General features: G+C 48.6%; 1 protein-coding gene across 1 annotated transcript in view; it reads left to right on the top strand.

Moving 5' to 3' along the window:
* Window positions 1-704: 704 nt before the first annotated feature.
* Window positions 705-21,223, top strand: part of Arfgap3 (ADP ribosylation factor GTPase activating protein 3) — a 48,402-nt gene continuing 27,883 nt past the window's right edge. The window contains exons 1-5 of the mRNA XM_059246962.1: window positions 705-915; window positions 7,821-7,939; window positions 12,981-13,053; window positions 15,120-15,251; window positions 16,981-17,064. Coding sequence (XP_059102945.1) covers window positions 847-915; window positions 7,821-7,939; window positions 12,981-13,053; window positions 15,120-15,251; window positions 16,981-17,064 — 477 coding nt within the window. The 5' untranslated portion in view covers window positions 705-846. The remainder of the gene's footprint in view (window positions 916-7,820; window positions 7,940-12,980; window positions 13,054-15,119; window positions 15,252-16,980; window positions 17,065-21,223) is intronic.

Here is a 21,223-nt window from a genome sequence, read left to right on the forward strand (position 1 = left end):
GAGGAACCTGCTCCAAGCTCAAATCTTCTAGCTACTAATGTTATCCAAGGTTTAGAAGGCGCCCCAAGCACTAAACAGTCATGTTTCTGGTCTTTCTAGACTTCTTAGTTCTGATCCTGACAGAACCTGTTGCCTAGAGGTGGGCACTCTCTCTCTCCATTGACAGAACAGACAACTTATAATTACAAGATTACCAAAGCAGTATGGCATGGTGCAGACCTGTAATCCCAGCACGCAGGAAGCTGAGGCAGGAAGATCTCCAGTTCAAGTCCAGCCTGGGGACTACACAGTAGGTTCTAAACTAGTTTAGCTTCACTGGAGAGAGGAAAAAAAAAAATGAGACAGCAGTTTCCAGCACAGACTTTCATTCAGGGCTTGGCTTCAGCTGAAAAAGTACAACGTTCCTCCACTGCTTCTCTCCAGGATCCCGCGGGCTCTGCCACCCTGTGGGAAGGATGTGACACTGTGGCCGTGGGAGGAGCCGCCAGCGAGATGCTGGCGAGTGCGGTGGGTAAGCGCGGTGCTCCCCGTGCAAAGCCTAGCATTTCTGCCCCACACTGCAGGACCCTGACGAGCTCTGAGAGCTAAAGACATCAGAACCAGGGCGAGCGTTCGCGCATGCGCCTACCGCACCGGGCCTCCAGGCTGGAACTCCGAGTGGCCCGCAGGAGCGTCAGAGGGAGGGAGAACAGCGCGTGCGCCCGCTTTGTGGGCGGAGCCTGGGCGCGGCAAGGGCGTGGCCTTCGTCACGCGCAGCCCCGCCCCTCGGTCTCCGGGAGGCGGCAACCGCTTTTCCTTGTCTCTTCCCGGTTGTCGGGGACTGCCTCACCTCGGTTCTCGGTGACCATGGGGGACCCCAGCAAGCAGGACATCCTGGCCATCTTCAAGCGCCTGCGCTCGGTGCCCACTAACAAGGTAACGGCCGCAGGCGGGCTCGGGACCCCGCGGTTCGCTGGACCCCGGTGTGGCCACGGCCGTGGGAGGAGCCGCCCGGCCTGTGACACGTCGCACTGTGGGCCTGGCAGCCGCCGCTCCCCAACCTTCGCCAGCGAGGGGCGGAAGAGGGGGTGCACACTAGGGGCTTGGCAACGGAGTACTGGGTCCAGTGAGAGCCTGGCCAGAGGCCCTAGGGGCGCAGGGAGGACATGGGACATGGACATCTGGAGGATGTATAGAACCAAAGGGCAGAGCACCTGGGGACATAGAGAGGGCTGGGGCATGGACATCTGGAGATGTCTAGGACAAGTGACCAGTGCATCTGGGGCAGAGAGAGGAGTGGGTATGGGCCTCTAGGGGTGTCCAGAATCAGAGGCCAGTACCTGGGGGCTCAGAGAGAGAGCCGGTTCATGGCATCTGGGGGTGCCTAGGTCTGGAGACCAGAGCACCTTGACCCCAAAGCACAGACAAGGTGGGGTGGAAGGAGCAGGGAGTGGAAGTGTGTCTGACCGTTAGATAGTTGGGCTATGAGAAAGCTGGAGAGGCATACACTCTGACTCCCGTGAGCTAAGGGTGAATCCTACAGCCACCTAGACCCAGGGGGAAGCATGTCTAGGGGTCAGAACACTAAATGTGCTGGGCCCTGGGAAGGAAGGACTTCTCCCCACCATGGACCTTGTCTTGAGTGTTCTTCAGGGCTGGGGACCTGTTGGATCCTGGTCCCCATTGTCTTTTGGTGGCATCCCATTTCCCAGTCCAGTAAAGCTAAGGTTCTCTGCCCTGGCTACCAGCTTTCTGTGTTCCTAAGGAAGTCCACCAAAGTTCACCTTCATCCCTTTGGAGGTTGAGGTTCACCCCTCCAATTTTTTTCCCCCGTAAGTGTCCCCACCGGTCTGCATTGTACCTCATAACGTTTAGCATATGGCTGGCAGTGTTGTTTTGATACACAGGGTTAAGGTGACCACTTCCTTAGGATGACGGAATAGGGTGGAACCTGGAGAGTGCAAAGGGCTGTCGTGTCACTGTGGACGTCCCCACCCCTCTTGGAGTTCAGTCTGGTCTCTACCTCCACCTCCAAGGAAACATCTGTTAATGAGCACAGCCACGAGTCCTGAATTGGTGGCGTAGAAAGTCCTAGCATTTTTACAAAATTTAGGCATTTTAGGTCTTGATGGTGGAAGGGAGTCCTAATTTTTATAGCCTTCTAGTGAAGGAAATGGTTATTTGGGGGTGATAATGTCTGGTGGGTGTAAGAAAGAGGAGACAGCATCCAGGCACTGTCCAGTGTTTGCTGCTGTACTATTTTAGCAACAAAATAGCTTTACTATTCACTACTTTGATTTTTTTTTTCAAATTTAGATTGATCTGTGTATATCAAGGACTTGCTTGTTACCACACACAAGTTTGGATCTGTAGCTGGCGGGGTGGAAAAATACATATGCTACTGCTCTCTCTCCTAATCACACCAATATGTATTTTCTTTGAATTCATCAAAAAGACTCTGCTAAATAGGGAAAATAAAAAGCGAGAAACAACAACCAAAAGTGAAGATGCCCTTTTAAAATAAAAAGTTAATGTTATGATACTAAGAGACACTTTTTAAGGAACCCACGTGGGCTTGCTTGCATATTAAAATTTAGTTGGTCATGGTGGCACATACTGTAATCCCAGCACTTGGGAGGTGAAGGCAGGAAGATCAGGAGTTCAAGGGCAGCCTCAGCTATATAGCAAGTTCTGGCCTGCCTGAGCTACATGAGACTATCTCTCAAAAAATGAAAATTACTGTCCAGCTGGGCATGATGGTACATACTTGGGAGGCTGAGGCAGCTGGATTTCCGATAGTTAAAGGACAGCTTGCTACTTAGTGAATTTCTAGTTAGTCTGTGTTACAAAGTGAGACCTGCCCCCAAATGTATGCACACACACATTGTATATGGGGTGGGGGCTGCTATGTTCTAGCTTTACCACCCTGAAGCACATCCCCTGTCCACTTTGCACTTTATTTTCCTTGTCTGAGAATGTTTATGAACTGGCTCTAACTGAAAGGGTGGTTATGAAGATTAGATTAGATAGATGGTCGGAGAAAAGCCTGGTATGACACTAACCCACAGGAATGCAGCCATTGTCCTTATTCTAAAGAGCACACCTGTGGACATTTTATCTTCTGTAATATGATTTTTTTTTTCCCCAAGACAAGGTTTCTCTGTGTAGCCCCGGCTGTCCTGGATCTCACTCTGTAGACCAGGCTGGCCTCGAACTCACAGAGATCCACCTGCCTCTGCCTCCCAAGTGCTGGGATCAAAAGCGTGCGCCACCACTGCCCAACTTGTAATGATTTCTAAAACAAGATGCCAGAGTAGCTTCTGGTCATGGCTCATTGCACTTGGCTCTCCTTTATGATCTTGGCTTGAAGCCGTTGACTATTGAATGGCTTGAAGCCATGATCTGAGCAATGGTGAGAACCAGTTTGAATGACGAGAAGGACTGGGCAACAATAAGCCCCCTCCCTTTAGGGATCATACTGGGGTTTGACCCTAGGGCTTTGTGTTTTCTACACAAGGACTTTGCTGTTGAGCTGTATATAGCTCCATCTCTTTTTTGTTGTGGTTTTTTGTTTTTGAGACAGGTTCTCTCTGTGTAGCTAGCTTTAAACTCACTATGTATCCCCAGGCTGGCCTCGAATTTTGCACCCCACCCCCCATCACAGCCTTCTGAATGATGAAATTACAAGAGTATGTCATTATGCCTGGTTTAACAACATTTTTTAAAATGCTTCGGTTGAGGCAGGAGTTGGCAAATTCAAGGCTAGACCACATAGCAAAGTCCTTTCACAAATGAAAATTTAAAAAAAAAATAAGTACAATATGTAAAGATTCATCTGAGCTTGTAAGGGCATGCCCTATAAGTAAACTTTGCTTTGTAGGGCTGTAGGCCTGATGGTGCTGTATACTTTTAATTCCGACACCTGGAGGGAGAAGCAGGAGGATCAGGAGTTCAAAGTCATCTACAGCTACAGAACAAGTGTCATCCAGACTGAGTTCCAGGAGACTGTCTATAAAGGGGAGAGGTTATTTTTTTTTTTAAAAGGAGCCCTAAAATACATAAGTCACAACAGACAAAAGGAAGCAGCTAGATTTACTTTTTTTGGAATTCGCTGTCCAAATTCCCTTGGATAGGATGATAGTCTGCTTGGGTGAATGGTCTCGGGGTTACATAGACTGCTCTCGGGGTCAGCACTGTGTTTCATTGCCCTGTAAGGCACTGAGGACATTCACTCTGAAGGTATAGACCTGGCACATGCCTTCAAGGGGCCTGCAGTAGGGGATGAAGAACAGAAGTGGGGCTGGAGAGATGGATCGGCAGTGAAGAGTGAGTGCCGCTCCAGCAGAGGACCCGAGGTGGGTTCCCAGCCCCCATGTCAGCTGGCTCACACCTGCTTCTGACGCCAGTTCCAGGGCATTCAATGCCTCTGGCCTCCGAGGGCAACTGAGCATGCATATACACACATACAACTAAAAATAAAATAAATCTTTTTAAAAGTAGGTGGGGGGCCGGGCAGTGGTGGCGTATACCTTTAGTCCCAGCACTGGGGAGCCAGGGGCAGGTGGGTCTCTGTGAGTTCGAGGCCAGCCTGGTCTATAGAACAAGTTCCAGGACAGGCACCAAAACTACACAGAGAAACCCTGTCTCAAAAAAAAGTAGATGGAGGGAGGCTGGAAAAATTGCTCAGTGGTTAAGAACACTTATTGCTCTTACAGAGGACCTGGGTTTGGTTCCTGACACCCACAAGGTGTCACAACCATCCATAACTCTAGTTCCAGGGGATCCAATGCACTCTGTGGCCACTACAGACATCAGGCACACATGGTGCACAGATATATATCTATGACATTCATAAAATAATGTTTAAAAGTAGGTGAAAGACTTCATGTGTTGTGCTCACTGATATGGGAGACACTGGTGAAATGCTTAGGTGTAGGTGCCAAGAGCACAAACCACTTAGGGTCCAGTGTAGCTGAAGACAACCTTGAATTTCTGACCCCCCTGCCTCCACTTTCCAGGCATGCCCCACCATTTCTTCTCTGGTTCCTGTGTCTCAGCTCTGATGTTTGATTGTTTCCTTATTCTCTCTATAATGATGGCAAAGGCCACCTATTAATTTGTAAAATGCAGAAAATAGAGAGGTCGTGCCCTTGTTTGAAAAGCATCAAGAATTTTAACACATTCAGCCTGGCACAAGCCCGCTAAGGTGGCAGGAGACTTCCCAGGAGTCATAGGCAGGGGAGCAGCTGAGGCGATGAACCCCCTTCCAACAGATTTTGGGAAGGCATTAGCATGGCTGTCATTATTTCCCTAAGAAAATTCTCACCACCAGGCCAAACACCGTCAGCCAAAAGGTGTTTCTTGTTCTCCCTACCATGCACCAAATTCTCCTTAGAAAACCACATCTCTACTTTTGTTTGGGATCACATATCAAAGCACAGCCCAGATCCCTTTCTTTCCCCCAGGGATGAGTCTCAGCTTGCCTGCCCTGGACTGTGCACAGCAGAGCTCTCTGCCACCCCTCCCCAGGGGGCCATGTCCTGTCTTTGACCCTGCGTAGAAAACCTTGTCTTACATGATCACCTAAAGCCATAGGATCACATAATGAGCTGTCCTGCCCACTGGGCTGTGGGGCCGGGGACAGCACAGGATAAGAAGTGCACAGTAAAGTCAGGCGAGTGAGCAAGGCCCAGGCCACTCGGTGTCCCCTCGGGGAAGCCCTTTACTTCCGGCGCTGTTTAATGTCTGTGTCCATCTCTCCCCATGCAACAAGCCCCTCCCAGGCCAGCATGTGGCCTGGCGGGGACCAGGTCTCGGTATGCACTGGTGGATTGATGATGCCCTCTACTCCTCTGTACCTTGGCTTCTGTCACAGCGTCTAACACGTAGCCCAGTGAGTCACCCTCCGTGTCCGCTGTCACTCCACACCCTGTCCTTGGGCTGCCTGAGTCCAGTGTGCTCACAGCCTTCAGCAGCTTGTAGTTTCTCTTGTTTCCTGAGGCCAGAAGCAGCTTTTCTCCTGAGGGTAGTTTTTACTTTATAAAATGTGTCTAAAGTGTGTTGAGGGGGAGCTGAAAAAAAATTAAAGATAATTTCCTGTTTGTGGAAAATTTGTATTTGCTATTCTGACTTGAATTAACTATAAACATTAAATTCCATGGAAGACACTGTGTAATTATTTATTTTGTGGTGGGGGTCACATGAGTACCATGGTATGCATTCCATGGCCTGCTTGTGTAGATCAGAGGACAATTTGAGGGATTCATTTCTTTCCTTCCACCATGTAAGATCTGGGAATTGAACTTAGGTCACCAAGCTTGGCAACAAGCACTGTGTATCTTTAAGTAGCTCTGTGTGCGTGTTATCAGATAGTGTTTTCTCTCATCGTCGTTGAAGGGTCTGGTGGCAGTTTCTGAGCTGGCAGTAAGTTGATGTGCTGCTTACTCGGTTAACAAACGTTTCCTGAGTGCTTACGAGAAAGGACTACTTGACGACAGTCCGTGGGAGCTAAATATTCAGAGCTGTTCAGCCAGCACTAAACACCTGTGCTAATAGAGAAAGCAGGTGACAGGGAGGGCCCGGCCCTGTAGGGACGCCCAGTGCCCACAGAGCAGAGGACACATTCTGTCGTTGTGACCTGTGTGTCTAATAGTTCTCAAAGTGACCTGGATAAGGGGGTTGCCGTGTTTCAGAGAGGCGCATTGGAGTAACTCCCAAACTTAGCATCTTCCGTCCACAGACATGTTCGCCCCCATGGATTCTGAGGTCAGGAATGGGAGTGACTTGGCTGGCCAGGTGTGTCATGTCTGTGATGCTGCAGAAGTCAACCAAGCAATCGCTCCTTCTGCTGGTGTGGGCAGGCCTCCACTCTCCACAGCTGTTCAGCCAGGGCCTCACCCAGCTCCTTGCCACTTGAGCCTGTCCCCCGGGTTGAGTGTCCTTGAGAAAGTGTATCTGGTTTCTCCCAGAGGCAGTGACCCAGTGGCGAGGAGGCCAGAGTGTCTTAGCCTAGCCTCAGAAGTGGTAGATCATCCTCCCACCTCATGCTACAAGGCACCTTGGTAAAGTAAGGCAGAGATTGCACAGGATATGAGTATTAGGAGGTGGAGGATGATCAGGCATCTGGCTAGTGTACCCTCCTTCTCGGGCAGAGAGAGAATCACACCCAGAAGCCTGCTATGTGGGATACATCCGCTTGCCCAGGTGATGGTCCCAGCAAAGCCACATTCCTCACTGGCGTGCTTTTATGTACTAAGGGTCCCAACTGAGCTCAAAGATAAGCAGTGTTTGAGAATCTATAGTCTCTTTACTGTATTTAATTAGTGTAGTTATACATCACTATTATTATTATTATTATTATCATTATAAAAGAAATGTGAGAATTTTGAAAACCTAGGTGACATCTTTTCTTTTCCTGTGTGTGTGTATGTCCATGTGGATGTGTGGGCACACATGTGCTGGTGTATAAGCACATGTGTACACGTGTGTGTGGAGGCCAGAAGAAAACCTCAGCTGTCATGCCTCAGATGCCATCCACTTTGCTTCCTTGAGGCAGGTTCTCACTGGCTTGCAACTTGGCGAGTAGGCAAGTGTCTCGGCCTCCCTAGCAACATGCAACCACAGCCAGCTGGTCCCCGCCCCCGTGGGCTCTGGGGATAGACTGCAGGTCTTGATGCTTGCAAGACTAGCACTCCGTGGACTGAGTTTCCCCAGCCTCTAACGGCCAAGGCGTAAGGTGTCAAGGCTGAGCCGCCTCCATCGGTCCTGCACGCTGGCCTCCTGGATGACTCATCCGCTGATGTCAATTAGTTGCTAACCACATCTAATGTTTTTTCTCTCAGGTGTGTTTTGACTGCGGGGCCAAAAATCCCAGCTGGGCAAGCATAACCTACGGGGTGTTTCTTTGCATCGATTGTTCAGGGTCACACCGGTCACTTGGTGTTCACTTGAGTTTTATTCGGTAAGTGAACTTTCTTTCCCTCACTGGCTGGGGAAATTGCACTGTTACATGGATGTATACGGTACTCATCTCCCCGCTGAAACAAATACCTGGCAGGAATAATTTAAAGGAGAAAGTGTTAGTCATCTGCTTTTGTCTGAGACTCTGGTTCAGAGTGTTTGGAATGTACTGTTGTGTCCTTGTCTCTTTTTACTTTATTATTGTTATTATTACTATTATTATTATTACTAGTTTCTCGAGACAGGGTTTCTCTGTGTAGTCCTGGCTTGTCGTGGAACTCACTCTGTAGCTCAGGCTGGCCTTGAACTCAGAGATCCACCTGCCTCTGCCTCCTAAATGCTAGGACTAAAGGTGTGCACCACCACCGCCCACCTTCTTTTTACTTTTTATTTTATTTACTTAGTTCATTTTTGTTTTTTGAAACAGGGTCTCACTATGTGTAGACTAGGCTTGCCTTGCAACTGACAGAGATCCGTCTGCCTCTGCTTTCCAAGCACTGGGGTCAAAGGGATCACCATGCTTGGCCCCTTATCTCTTCTTTAAATGTTGAGGGAGCTAATGGCCAGTCAAATTTATTTATTTATTTGTTTGTTTGTTTATCTGTGTATCTTTGTGGTAAAATATGTAATTTGTGTTTCTTCATGTACAGCTCAGGGGTCTTAAATGTCTTGACTTGCGTCTGTCATGCCTATCTTAATTGTTTTTGCCTTCTTATTAGTGGGCATTGAACCTAGGGTCTCATGCTTAGAAGGGAAATACTTTACCACTGAACTGCAGCCCCAGCCCTCCACCCACCTACTTTAACATTTAAAATTTTTTATTTATTTTTATGTGTATAAATATTTTGCCTGCATATATGTCTGTTCATCCTGTATGTGTCTGGTGCCTATGGAAGCCAGAAGAAGGCACCAGATTCCCTTGGAACTGGAGTTACAGAAGGTGAGGTGCCATGTGGATTCTGGGAATCAAACCCAGGTCCCCTAGTCCTCTGCAAGACCAGTGATCTTAACCACTGAGCTATCTCTCCAGGACCCTCTTCCCCAGCTCCTGGAACTCACTTTATAAAGCAGGCTGGCTTTGAATTCACGGAGGTCTGCCTGCCTCTGCCGCTGGAGTGCTGGGATTAAAGGCCCAGCTGTGCTGGCTGGTAAAAAAAAAACAAAAAAAAACTACCATCTCCAAAAGCAATGTAAGGAAGAAAGTTAATTTGGCTCGGGGTTTCAGAAAGAGTCCATAATGGTGAAAAACAATTTCCCAGCAGGAAACGGGCCAGCCTGACCATCAGGAAGCAGAGAGAGGCCAGGAAGTGGGGTGAGGTTGTAAGAACTCAAAGCCCGTCTGAGTGACACCCTCCAGCAAAGCTCCACCTCCTAAGGGTTACATATAACCTCATAGCCTCCCCAGACAGCAGCACCACCAGCTGGGACCAAGGACTTTAACACAAGAGCCCGAGGGGACCCTGACTAAACCCCACACCTCATGTGAGCAGAGTTGGGGTGCTGTTTTTGCTGGCTCATTTCCCTTGGTTCACTCTTACCAAGGCTCGTCCATTTTTCACAGTCAGGATTCCGTCCTTCGATGAGGCTGAACAGTACCCCAGTTATCTGTGAACACTGACTTGCTTCTCTGTCCAGCTATGCGTAGACGTGGGTTGCTCCCACATTGTAGCTCTTGAGTAAGGCTGCCTTGAGCATGGTGTACACGCATCACACTGGGAACTGTTCTGAGTCCCCTTGGGCCAGGGCCCGCACGTGCGGTTGATGGCTCGGGTGGTGATCATGTTCCTCCCATTTGAGGAAGGCCTTCCTTTCACAGAGTGGCTGGCCATCTTACATTCCCACCAGCAATGCACCAGGGTTCCAATTTCTGCTCATCTTGTCACTCGACTGCCTCCTTTTCTCCCTCTTCCTCTTTTTCCTCCTCATTTCCATCTTCCTCCTCCACTTTCTCCTCCTCCTCTTCATCTTCTTCCTCTTCCTGGTCCCGCTCTTTTTTCTTTTCTGTGGTGCCAGAGACTAAACCAGGGCCTCACGCATGCTCGACCCTAGGCCAGCACTCCCTCTCTCCCATCTTCTCTCCCTCCCTCCCATCTCCTCTCCCTCCCTCCCCCTCCCTCCTTTTTAAATTAACAGTCGTTGGATATGAGGTGAATCCCCTGTGACTAGCGCTGAGCATCTTCTCATGCTCTGTGGCCCACCTGAGTGTCTTCTTTGAAGACTTCCTGTTGCAGTTCTTGCCTGGTTTAGACCGACTTGTTTATTGTGTTGGGTTTTCAGAGTTCTCTTTGTTTGCTGTATTTTGAGCTCCTATAACAGAAACAATTTGAAACTATTTCCTCCCGTTGGATGGATGTTTCTGTACTCGGTTTTTTAATACACCTGTTGGCAACTTTCCTGAAGTCCGGTTAGTGTGAGTCTTTCAGATCCTTCTCAAAGAATGAGCACCGAACACACTGCAATGAGGTTTTATCCTGTTTTCCCCATAGTTTTATAGTTTTAAGTCTTACATTTCTGCCTTTGACAGTTTTGAGTTTTGGTTTTGTTTCTTAGCCAGGGTCTTGCTATCTAGCCCTGGCTCTTCCTAGAACTCGCTCTATAGACCAGGCTGACCTCAAACTCACAGAGATTCATCTGCCTCTACCTCCTGAGAGCTGGGATTAAAGGCATGAGTTAATTTTTGTTTATGGAAATAGCTAAGTGTATAATAGTGTGTGTGTGTGTGTGTGTCCGTGTGTGAGCTCCCTTGGGACAGAACCAAGGACCTTGTATGTACACAGTGCCACACCAATGAATGCTAGGCAACTGTTCCCCAGCCTCTTTGCACTTTTATTCTGGGCCAGGCTTTTATACTTTGCCTGGGCTGGCCTTGGACTCACTTTGTGCCTTGCCCAGGCTGGCCTTGAACTGGAGATCTTCCTTCCCCAGCCTCCTGAGGCACATACGTGAGCCAGCAGCACCACCAGATTTACTTTTAAAAATGTTTTTCCCATATCGGTCATTAGCTGTTCGTATGTGGTACCACACCCTGTCCAGAGCAGGGGAAGGCCCCTCCTTCTGCCTGGGGCTGTTCTGTCCTTTTCTCCTTTCCAGGTCCCCTCCTTATCATCTGGCCTGTCCCCTTATTCACCTCTAAGGCACATGCCCATGTACGTAGTTCCAGGAACTCAGGTAGGAGGAGGACTGGCCTGGACCAGGAACCTGGACAGCTGGATCTGTTGGGCCTGTGCAGGTTCAACCATGTGCCTTTTAAAGGTCAGATAAATGTAACTGTATGAGTCATACAAATGGATGATTCAAAAAATAACAACTAAAAAGCACTGAGCCAAAGGGCTACTGCCTACACTGTGAACAGGAGAAAATCCAGGGCACTTGTTACCCAGAACAATCACTGCTGAGTTTAAGGCTAGCCTGGTCTACATGTGAAATCCAGGCCAGCCAGGACTACACGAAAAGACCCTGTCTCAAAATCAAACAAGCAGACCAACAATCACCACAAGACTGGCAAGATGGTACATGCAAGGAACCCTGGCCCTGGGGAGGCAGAGGGCATCACTTGATTCCCAAGTCCAAGACCAGCCTACACAACCTCACGTCCCAACTCAAAAGGGAGAAGTCCAAGCAGCGCCCACATATGTAAGCGGGGCGTAGAAGCTCCTGCTCTGGGTCCCTCCTTCTTCCTCTCCCCCAGCCAGCCACACGTGTGCACACTGATGAGCACCGGCACACGCAGACAGTCGGAGCTCTGGCACATGATCACCATGAACAGTAGACACCAGACATGATACTTGGGGCCCAGCATTAGCAGTGGCTGGAATTGCCCTGGCCCTGCCCAGCACCCAGGGTGGTGCTGTCCACAGGGCTCCTCATCCTCACCTTGTGACCAGCTCAGACTCAGCTGGGTGCCTCTCAAAGGACTCAAGGAAGAGCCGTGGCCTGATACTAGCATGGAAGGGGACCCCTGGCCTTGAAGGGAGCACGCTCGCACGCTCGCACGCTCGCACGCTCGCACGCTGGAAACAAATGACCTACCACGGCACTCCTTAGGACTGTCTGCATCGTTCGTCCTGGGGTTCCTTCCCATGGTGACTGTGGGAAGTCTGCGTTAGCATTCATTCCAATACTCTGCTTACAAAAGTGCTGGGTGCAGTAGCCGTTAGTAAAGCAAGGGAGACCACTGTCTCCTGACCTCATAGGCCACCTTCTTGTTACCCGTTGGTTAACAAGAGCACTTTTTTCTCAGCACTCAGCTTTCATAGGACTCTCTGCAGGGTGGCAGTTCTTCCTATGGGAGTGAGTGCTGCCCAGAGCTCCCGGAGGTTGTGCTCAGGCCTCCACCATCAGAACCTTTCGTTGTGGGAGTCTAGGGTTCCAAGGGAATTTCTTTTAACCTGGTTAAAGATCCATACTTAAAGGAGCTGGAGAGATGGCCCAGCAGTTAAGAGTACTTGCTTCTCTTGCAGGAGACCCAGGTCCAGTTCCAAGCACCCACGTCAGTTTTCTCAAGCACCTGTAACCCCAGCTCCAGGAGATCCATAGGCATATATGTGACAAATACTCATACAACACACATGTACATAAATAGAATAAATTTTAAAGGAAAAAAAAAAAGGGGATGGAGAGATGGCTCAGTTGCTGCTCTAGAGGACCCAGGTTTGGTTCCCTAGCACCCATGTGGAGGCTCACAACTGTGTGTGACTTCAGGGGATCAGACTCCCTCTTCCGGCCTCCAAAGGACCAGGCATACATGGTGTACAGACACACATGCAGGTAAAGCACCCACACATGGCAGCCACAGTGCTCACCCCGAGCTCCAGTCCCACCCACCCTTTGGGGTTTTTGAGACAGGCTCATGTGGAACTTTGGCAAGGCTCCAACTTAGAATTCTCTTGCCTCTGCCTGCTGGGTGTGAGGATTGCAGGTACACACACCACTGCACAGAATTCCCTAAATCCCGGAGCTGTAGGAAGCCTTTTGAAAGCTTAGTTAGCAGTTGATACCAGAGAAGTAAAGTTTTCACACTGTGGGATCTTGTTTCCTCCCAGATCCACAGAGCTGGATTCGAACTGGTCTTGGTTTCAGCTTCGATGCATGCAAGTTGGAGGGAACTCGAATGCTGTAAGTCCCCAGACTTGCCCTTTCCTCCTCTTTACTGAAGTTCAATCCCTATGTGTTTGGGAGGCTCTGGCGGGGCGGGGCAAAAAGCAGGCTCAATGGCCAGAAGCATCCAAGGTGTTTTTATTCAGAATACCTGTTAGGCTGGATGCTGGGTGTCTGGTAACAAGCCAGCCCCTCTTGTGGTAGAGTCAGAGCACAACTGAAGAAATAAATTAACAAGAAAATACTGGAGTGTAAGTGTTTTAAGGAAACTGAAAGCAAATGAGGATTTAGAAGAACTGGCATGCTTAAAAAACAAAAGGAGGGCCTGGAAAGATGGCTCAGGGTTAAGAGCACTGGCTGCTCTTCCAGAGGTCCTGAGTTCAATTCTCAGCAACCACATGGTAGCTCCCAACCATCTATAATAGGATCGGATGCCCTCTTCTGTCATGCAGGAATACATGCAAATACAGCACTCATATACATAAATAGATAAATCTATCTCCCCGTACACTGGAGTGTGTGTTTTTACATTCATTAGAGAGAATCAGGTCTCTCAAGTGGTTGACCAGAAACCCTTTCAAAGTAGCTAGTGTGTGTGTGTTGGGGGGTCATTTTCTTCAGTGGCGTAGCCATGGGGTAGTTGTACAGGCTCCAGTAAGTAGCCTCCACCCATGCTGGTGCAGGCACCCCTAACTGACCTCTGGGTCACACAAAGAAGCAAGCCCTACAGCAGGCATGATGGAAGGAGGACTTGTTGGGAGTAAGCAGTGGTGACGAGAAAGTGCAATAGAAGGTGAAGATGACCCCAACACATTATACACATGTATGAGGTTGCCAAAGAGGAAATTGTAGCCCAAAAGATCTTTTGAGACACTGACACCCCCTTCCTTTCCAAATGGTACCGACTGGGGACTGGAGCACTTTCTTACTCCTGTTCAGCCAGAAGTAAGAAATCCCATGTGGTCACATGTGGTGGCCATGTCTGTAACCCTGGCACCCAGCAGGCAGGGGCAGGCATCAGGCATATCTCTGTGAGTTTGAGGCCAGCCTGGTCTACACAGGGAATTTCAGGCCAGCCAGGGCTCTATCGTGAGACCCTGTAATGAAGAGTTGTCGTTCACTCTCTAAGACGGGCTTGTCCCGCCTGGTTTTTCTTTTGAGACTATGCAGCCCTGGCTGTCCTGGAACTTGCTGTGTAGACCAGGCTGGTCTGAAGTCACAAAGATACATAGTGAGGTCCTGCCTCTCACCAAGGAGACCCTCCTCAGAGTAACCTTCAAGTTGTCACAGGTGGTTGGTGGAGATACAAAGGCCAATTAACTCATTCTATTTTTATCAAAATATTAACATTAGGACCTGAGATGGTTCAGCCTGCTGTCAAACCAGGTGACCTGACTTCATACCTGGAACCCACTTTCTGGAAGAAGTCAACAGTGGCCCCCAAGATGTCATATGACCTTCCCATGCACACATGTACCTCCCCCAACAATCCATCCATCCATCAATCAATAAATGTTAAAAATGAAAATATTGGGGACTGGAGAGATGGCTCAGTGGTTAAGACCATTGGCTGTTCTTCCAGAGGACCTAGGTCCAATTCCCAGCACCCACATGGCAGTTCACAACTGTCTGTAACTCCAGTTCCAGGGGACCCGACACCCTCACACAGGCAAAACATCGTGCCATAAAAATAAATATTGTCAGTGTATTTGAAGAGATTTTCTTTCTAAACTTTTTATTACATTTAGTGTCTTTGTGTGTGTGTGCACATGCTTGTGCTCACATACCGTGGTGCACATGTAGAGGTCAGCGGACAGTGGCAGGAGATGAATCTTTTCCCACCACAATGGTCTTGGGGATTGAACTTAGGTTGTCACACTTTGCAGCAAATGCCTTTTAACTGCTGAGCCATCTTGTTGGCCCAAAGGATTCCCTTTTGTAAGGAAAATTTATTTTAGACCTTTCACGATGTCTAATTATTTTCATTTTCCCTTGTACTTTTTAAGTCCCTCATTCAGTAGCATTTTGGTCATGAGGTCAGAGTCTTGTGATATTTCTGTTCATTTGCCTGCTTTCCTCTGTAGTCTTCCTTCTTCCACCAACACGGGTGTGCCACCAATGACACCAACGCCAAGTACAACAGCCGTGCGGCTCAGCTCTACAGGGAGAAAGTCAAGTCTCTGGCCACGCAGGCCACCCGGAAGCATGGCACTGACGTGAGTCCCTTAGATGGAGTTCATTCTGTAAAAAGCGTCTTCAGTCCCAAGCGGTAAAACTCTGTCCGAAGTCTCCTGTGGAGAGCCAGGGTATGGTGGACCCTCGTTATTAGAAGGAATCTGTTCTGTCGATCCACAGGTCATTCTTCAGTGCCGGGGTCCAAAGCGGGGGACCGGGAGATGAGAGACTACAGAGTATAGGAAGCTGGGCTCAGGAGGTCTTACCCAAGCTGAAGGCTCATACAAGCCAGTTTCTTAAGAAGTCCAGCATCTTACATACAGTTTGCAAGGGGAAAATGCGAGAGGATCAGCAGGATGCCAGCATGTAATGGTCCAAAGTCAGCAGGACGCTAATCAAGCAATCCAAAGGGAACATAGTATCTCAAGTGTGTCACAGACAGAGCACATGACGGCCTTGGGACTGATAACCACAGTCCTTTAGGGGACAAGAGTTGATCCTCAGGTTAAAGTCACAATTCCTCCAAGCCCCTGGCCCCATGCTGTTAATCCAGGTCTTAGACAAGGAGCCACATGCCTTCTCCAGATCAGCCCAGCTCTCAGCACACATGGGCGCACATGGGCACCGAGGATCACTGCTGGAGACTTTAGGTTCCTTCCAGCCTGGGGCACACAGGTCATGTTTCCATTGACTAATCAATGCATAACTTCGCTTAATGTATGTTTCCAGTTAAAGACTCCTCATTTTAATACTAGGTGTGCTGGTTTACACATATAATCTCAGCACTTAGGAGGCAAAAGCAGGAGGAATCCAAGTTCAAGCCCAGTCTGGGCTGTGAGACCCCCATCTCAGAAAACAAAAGTAAACAATAGGGTGGCTCACACCTAGGATCCTAGTACTCAGAAGGAAGAGGCAGGAGGATCACTTCAATTATGTGGCCTGTCTGATCTACATAGTAAGTTCTAGCCAGTCAGGGTCTTGGAAATGAAAATCAGTCGATCATAGATAAAAGGATAACTTCATTTAATGGACTTAAGCTCAGTGACAGAGTGCTTGTTGCCTAGTATGTGAAAGGCCCTGGGCTTCTGCTTCATGCTTCAAAAGAGTTAATTAATTAATGGCCAGCTTTGTTGGATGTATATTGGTGACGTGTGAGCATTGACCACACACACGGGGGCCATAGCTCAGGGCTGATCAGGCTTCTCGGGAAGGCACATCCCAGCCTCTATAGAGAGCTGCTCAGCCCTACCCTGGGGGCCATGTTTGACATGGAAACCATTAGCAGAATAAAAAGCATGGCAGTGAGGAAGGCATCCCCTGAGGGAGCACAGGAGAGCCGTTCACTTGTGAGTCTAAGGACTCATGCACAGGGCAGTATGCCTGCCTCAGCGTCAGCCAGGAGCATGCTTTTCCCACAGCTCATCTTTGCTGCGTGTCTGGAGATGGATTGAAGACATCAGGAGTGTTGAGGTCGCCAGCAGCTTCAGTGAGGATGGAAATTCTGGGTGTGGAATCCAGGCTGGGCCTGGTCACCGTGGTTTAGAACCTGGACTTACATCGAAGTTTCAGGAGCTGGGGTCCTTAACCTCCTCGGGGTGTGGAACTTGTTGGAGTGACAGCTTTCTCCACAGTGTGCTCAGGGCCCTGTATGGACACTCTGGTGTTGTGGGTGGGGGACTAGATAGACACAGAGTTTGCTGCAAACTCCAGAGGGGAGAGGAGAGCTGAGGTAAACTCCCTACTAAGCTCTGCTTTGTTTTTCCTTCCCAGCTGTGGCTCGACAGCTGTGCAGCTCCACCTGTGTCCCCTCCCCCAAAGGAGGAGGATTTTTTTGCTGCTCACGTCTCTCAGGAGGTAAGATTGCTGCTTTGTTCTCAAGGTTTATTTTAGATCATGTGTATATGTATGGGAGTATGTGCATGTGAATGCAATGCCCATGGAGTCCAGAAGAGGGCATCGAACTCCTGGAGCTGGAGTTACAGGTAGTTGTGAGATGCCCTAATGGGTACTGGGATTGAGAGCATTGCAAACTCTTAACCACTGAGCAGTCTCTCTGGCCACGCTTCACATAATTTTAAAATGTGCTTATTCTGAAAGTCAGAGCAATGCTTTTGAGATGTTTCAGTAAGAGACGGGGTGCCTGATGAGTTTCCTCTGCTGTCCTCCATTCACGGCTTCTGGCTCAGGGTCTCACCTGGGGCCCAGAAGTACCCCCTTCACAGTTCATAGGAGAGGGGTGCATGTCAGGGGAGCAGGGCCCTGTCCTGTTTCAGAGTCTGGAAGTGGCATCCTCATCGCTGCTCCTGTCTTGCTGGCTGGAATGTGGTCACCTCTGTACCTAGCTCTGGGGGAACTGGGTGCTTGCTCTTTTTTTTTTTTTTTTTTTTTTTTTTTTTGGTTTTTTTGAGACAGGGTTTCTCTGTGTAGCTTTGCGCCTTTCCTGGAGCTCACTTGGTAGCCCAGGCTGGCCTCGAACTCACAGAGATCCGCCTGGCTCTGCCTCCCGAGTGCTGGGATTAAAGGCGTGCGCCACCACCGCCCGGCGGGTGCTTGCTCTTATCCAGCTCAGGGCTTGGTGACTGAAGAAGAAAGACAGTTGTCACGGGGGTAAATCTCAGTGCGCTGATTTGGGGCGCATACTGTGTATGTCCAGGCTTACCGTGAGAATTAAATGACACAAGTAGAAATACTTAGAAGCCAGGGCAGTCGTGCTCAGGAGATGGCGTGCATAGTCCACAGCAACAGTAACAGCTGTCCACAGTGCTTCACTGGACTCTTCTCAAGTCCGTTTGCTAAGGAAGGTAGAGCCTACAAAACCCAAAACCCTGACAGGTCCTGGGAAGCAACACCTGCAGACCTCTGGCTTGAGGCCCCGTGTTCTGGATTCTCCCCTGGTCTTCCCAATCCCTTTGAGGAGGGGCTGGGACTTGCTTAGTTTTAAAATTAAGTTACATGTTCATACCTGTCATGGTGACACATGCCTATGATGATGAAGAAAGGTTTATGGTGATGTGGGTTTGGAGGGTACAGTCTGGGGTAGCTGGTCCTGTAGCTCCTGGGCCTGCGCAATATTAGGACACTGGTGGTGAGCATACAGAGAAGCAAGATTGCTCACCTCGTGGCCAGAGGAACCTCGTGGCCAGAGAAACTGGGGTCCCTGTCCCTTTTTTTCCCTTTAAGGGCCCTAAGACCCCCCCTTTAGAACCTACCTGCTGCAGGCTGGAGACCAAGTGAGTGACACTTAAGCTTTTGGAGGACATTTAAAAGCCAAAGCAAGGTGCAAGTACTGTCCGTATGTGGTCCTGCGCTGCCGAGGCTGAGATGGCCGGCCCACCGCTGCAAGTTAGAGGTCTGCTTTGGCTGTGCAGTGAGTTCCAGAACAGCCGTAGTGGGCCATAGTGTGAGGCTCAGTCTTGAAAACACCAAAATTTAAAAAGAAAAAAAAAAAACCCACTGGGGAAATGGCTCAGTAGATAAAACACTTACTGTGCATGAGGACTGGAGTTTAGATACAGGAATGATGTAAAAGCTGGACCGGTGTATCAGCCTTCCTGTAATCCCAGTGCTCAGGAGACAGAGGTGTGTAGCTAAAGTTTTCCTGCCTGACCCACAATCAGGACAAATCTCTATCACCTGCCAGTCCCACAGCCTCAGACCCGACCAAGTAAACACAGAGACTTATATTGGTTGCAAACTGTATGGCCATGGCAGGCTTCTTGCTAACTGTTCTTACAGCTTCAATTAATCCATTTCCATTAATCTATACCTTGCCACATGGCTCGTGGCTTACCGGCATCTTCACAAGCTGTTTCTCATCGTGGCGGCTGGCAGTGTCTCTCTGACTCAGCCTTCCACTTCCCAGCTTTATTCTCCTCCTTGCCCCGCCTATACTTCCTGCCTAGCCAATGGCCAATCAGTGTTTTATTGATTAATTAGCAACACATTTGCCATACATCCCACAGCGCTTCCCCCTTTTTTTTTTCTCAAAAAGGAAGGTTTTAACCTTAACAAAGTAAAATTACATATAATTTGGGAATTTGGGCGTAGCTTCTCTTACTACTTCCTGCTGGAGGGGGGCGCTGTATCTTATGGGGATTCAAAGAAAACTTTAGGATTATGAAATAGTCCATGAGGCTGTATCGTCTGAGCCAGATGCCTTCAAACCATTCTGGATGTTGGATCATCTGGGCCATGGTGTCATCGGAGACCTTTCAGGGGGTCTTGGCTGGTCAAACCTGATGTATCTTAATCTTGAACAAATCCATAGCCTCTGGCTTTCTGTGGAAACAAAAGAGACTCTTTTCCAAAGTAACATATCCTTATATCCAAATTTTGAAGTCAAGGTACCTTTAAAATATACATTTTGCCATAACTCAACAGCTTTCACAATCAAATGTTTTTCTGCAGTTAAAAGTCCCAAAGACAACACAATCCAGATTCTCTGTGTAATATTCATCTTCACGTGGCTTATTTTTTATATTAATTTTATTATCTCTTTAAAGACTTTATTTTTAAAAACTATGTATTTTTTTCTATAACTGTATATATCACCTTTTTTGTCTTTTTCAAGCCTACGTATCTTTTACACACATTGTAAACTATTACATCTGAATCTGTCTTATTGTGAATCTATTGCTTTAAGCTGCAGCAGCTGTGGCTGCTGGCTCCGCCCACAGCTTCTCAACATGGCTACGTTTGCCACCAGCTCTGGGAGCTATCATGGGTCTATGCTTTTATCCAAGCAGCATGTAGTCCAGAAACTTCTTTGTTTTATACTAGCAATGTCTAAATCCACCATGCAGCTTAATGTGCCACTTGCAGAGGCCTCATTTCCGCCCTACTGCAGATCAAGCACACGCGCTAGGAACCCGCCAATAGCTCAAACCAGCAGCTGCCGCTCATTTGAGAGAGACAATTAGGAAGCTGTTTTTAGCTCCGTTTTAGAATCTTTTTTCAGGTTTTAGGTGGAAACTCTTGCCACCACGTTGGACGCCATTTGTTGCTCGAGTTTTCCTGCCTGGCCCACAGTCAGGATATATCTCTTTCACCTGCCAGTCCCACAGCCTCTCAGACCTGACCAAGTAAACACAGAGACTTATGTTGCTTTCAAACTGTATGGCCGTGGCAGGCTTCTTGCTAACTGTTCTTATAGCTTAAATTAATCCATTTCCTTTAATCTATACCTTGCCACATGGCTCGTGGCTTACCGGCATCTTCACAAGCTGTTTCTCATCGTGGTGGCTGGCAGTGTCTCTCTGACTCAGCCTTCCACTTCCCAGCTTTATTCTCCTCCTTGCCCCGCCTATACTTCCTGCCTAGCCAACGGCCAATCAGTGTTTTATTGATTAATTAGCAACACATTTGCCATACATCCCACAGCAGAGGTGGGATCCCTGAAGCAAGCTGCCTGTCTAGACTAGCTGAGTCAGCAAGCTCCAGGCTCAGCAAGAAACACTGTCCCAGTAAATAAAGGGAGAGGGATCAAGGAAGACATCCAAACTCTGCACACACCTGCACTCACACACCTGCAAACATGTATGCACACTATACTACACACACACGATAAATCTTGATTTTTTTTCTTTTTTGCTATCATAATTTGTATGTATATGTTGTCATTGACAACATAATAAGTAGTTACCAGAAGCTGGGGATGGGTGACACAGATATGTAATCCAGCATGCAGGAGGCTAGGGGGAAGATCGAAAGTTTGAGGCCAACAGGAGCTACAGAGTGAGTTGAGGCCAGCCTGGGTGGTGAATGTTGCTGTTGTTTAACATAACACTAGATACAGAGTAGACTCTGAATATCTATGCCTAGTAGCTGAGAGATGGAATCAGTAAAAAGATAGGCTGGGAAGAGAGAGCCAAGAGCAGTGCGGTGTGTCCCGGGTTGGATAGTCTAAGATGAACTCCTGTATCTGTGTCATCTCTGTAGCGTGTGTCTGTGCATGTGCAGATGGAGACTGGATAGATGTGCAGATGGAGACTCTGGATAGATGTGCAGATGGAGA

This window comes from Peromyscus eremicus, chromosome 20 (assembly GCF_949786415.1).
Source record: "Peromyscus eremicus chromosome 20, PerEre_H2_v1, whole genome shotgun sequence".
Lineage (NCBI taxonomy): Eukaryota > Metazoa > Chordata > Mammalia > Rodentia > Cricetidae > Peromyscus > Peromyscus eremicus.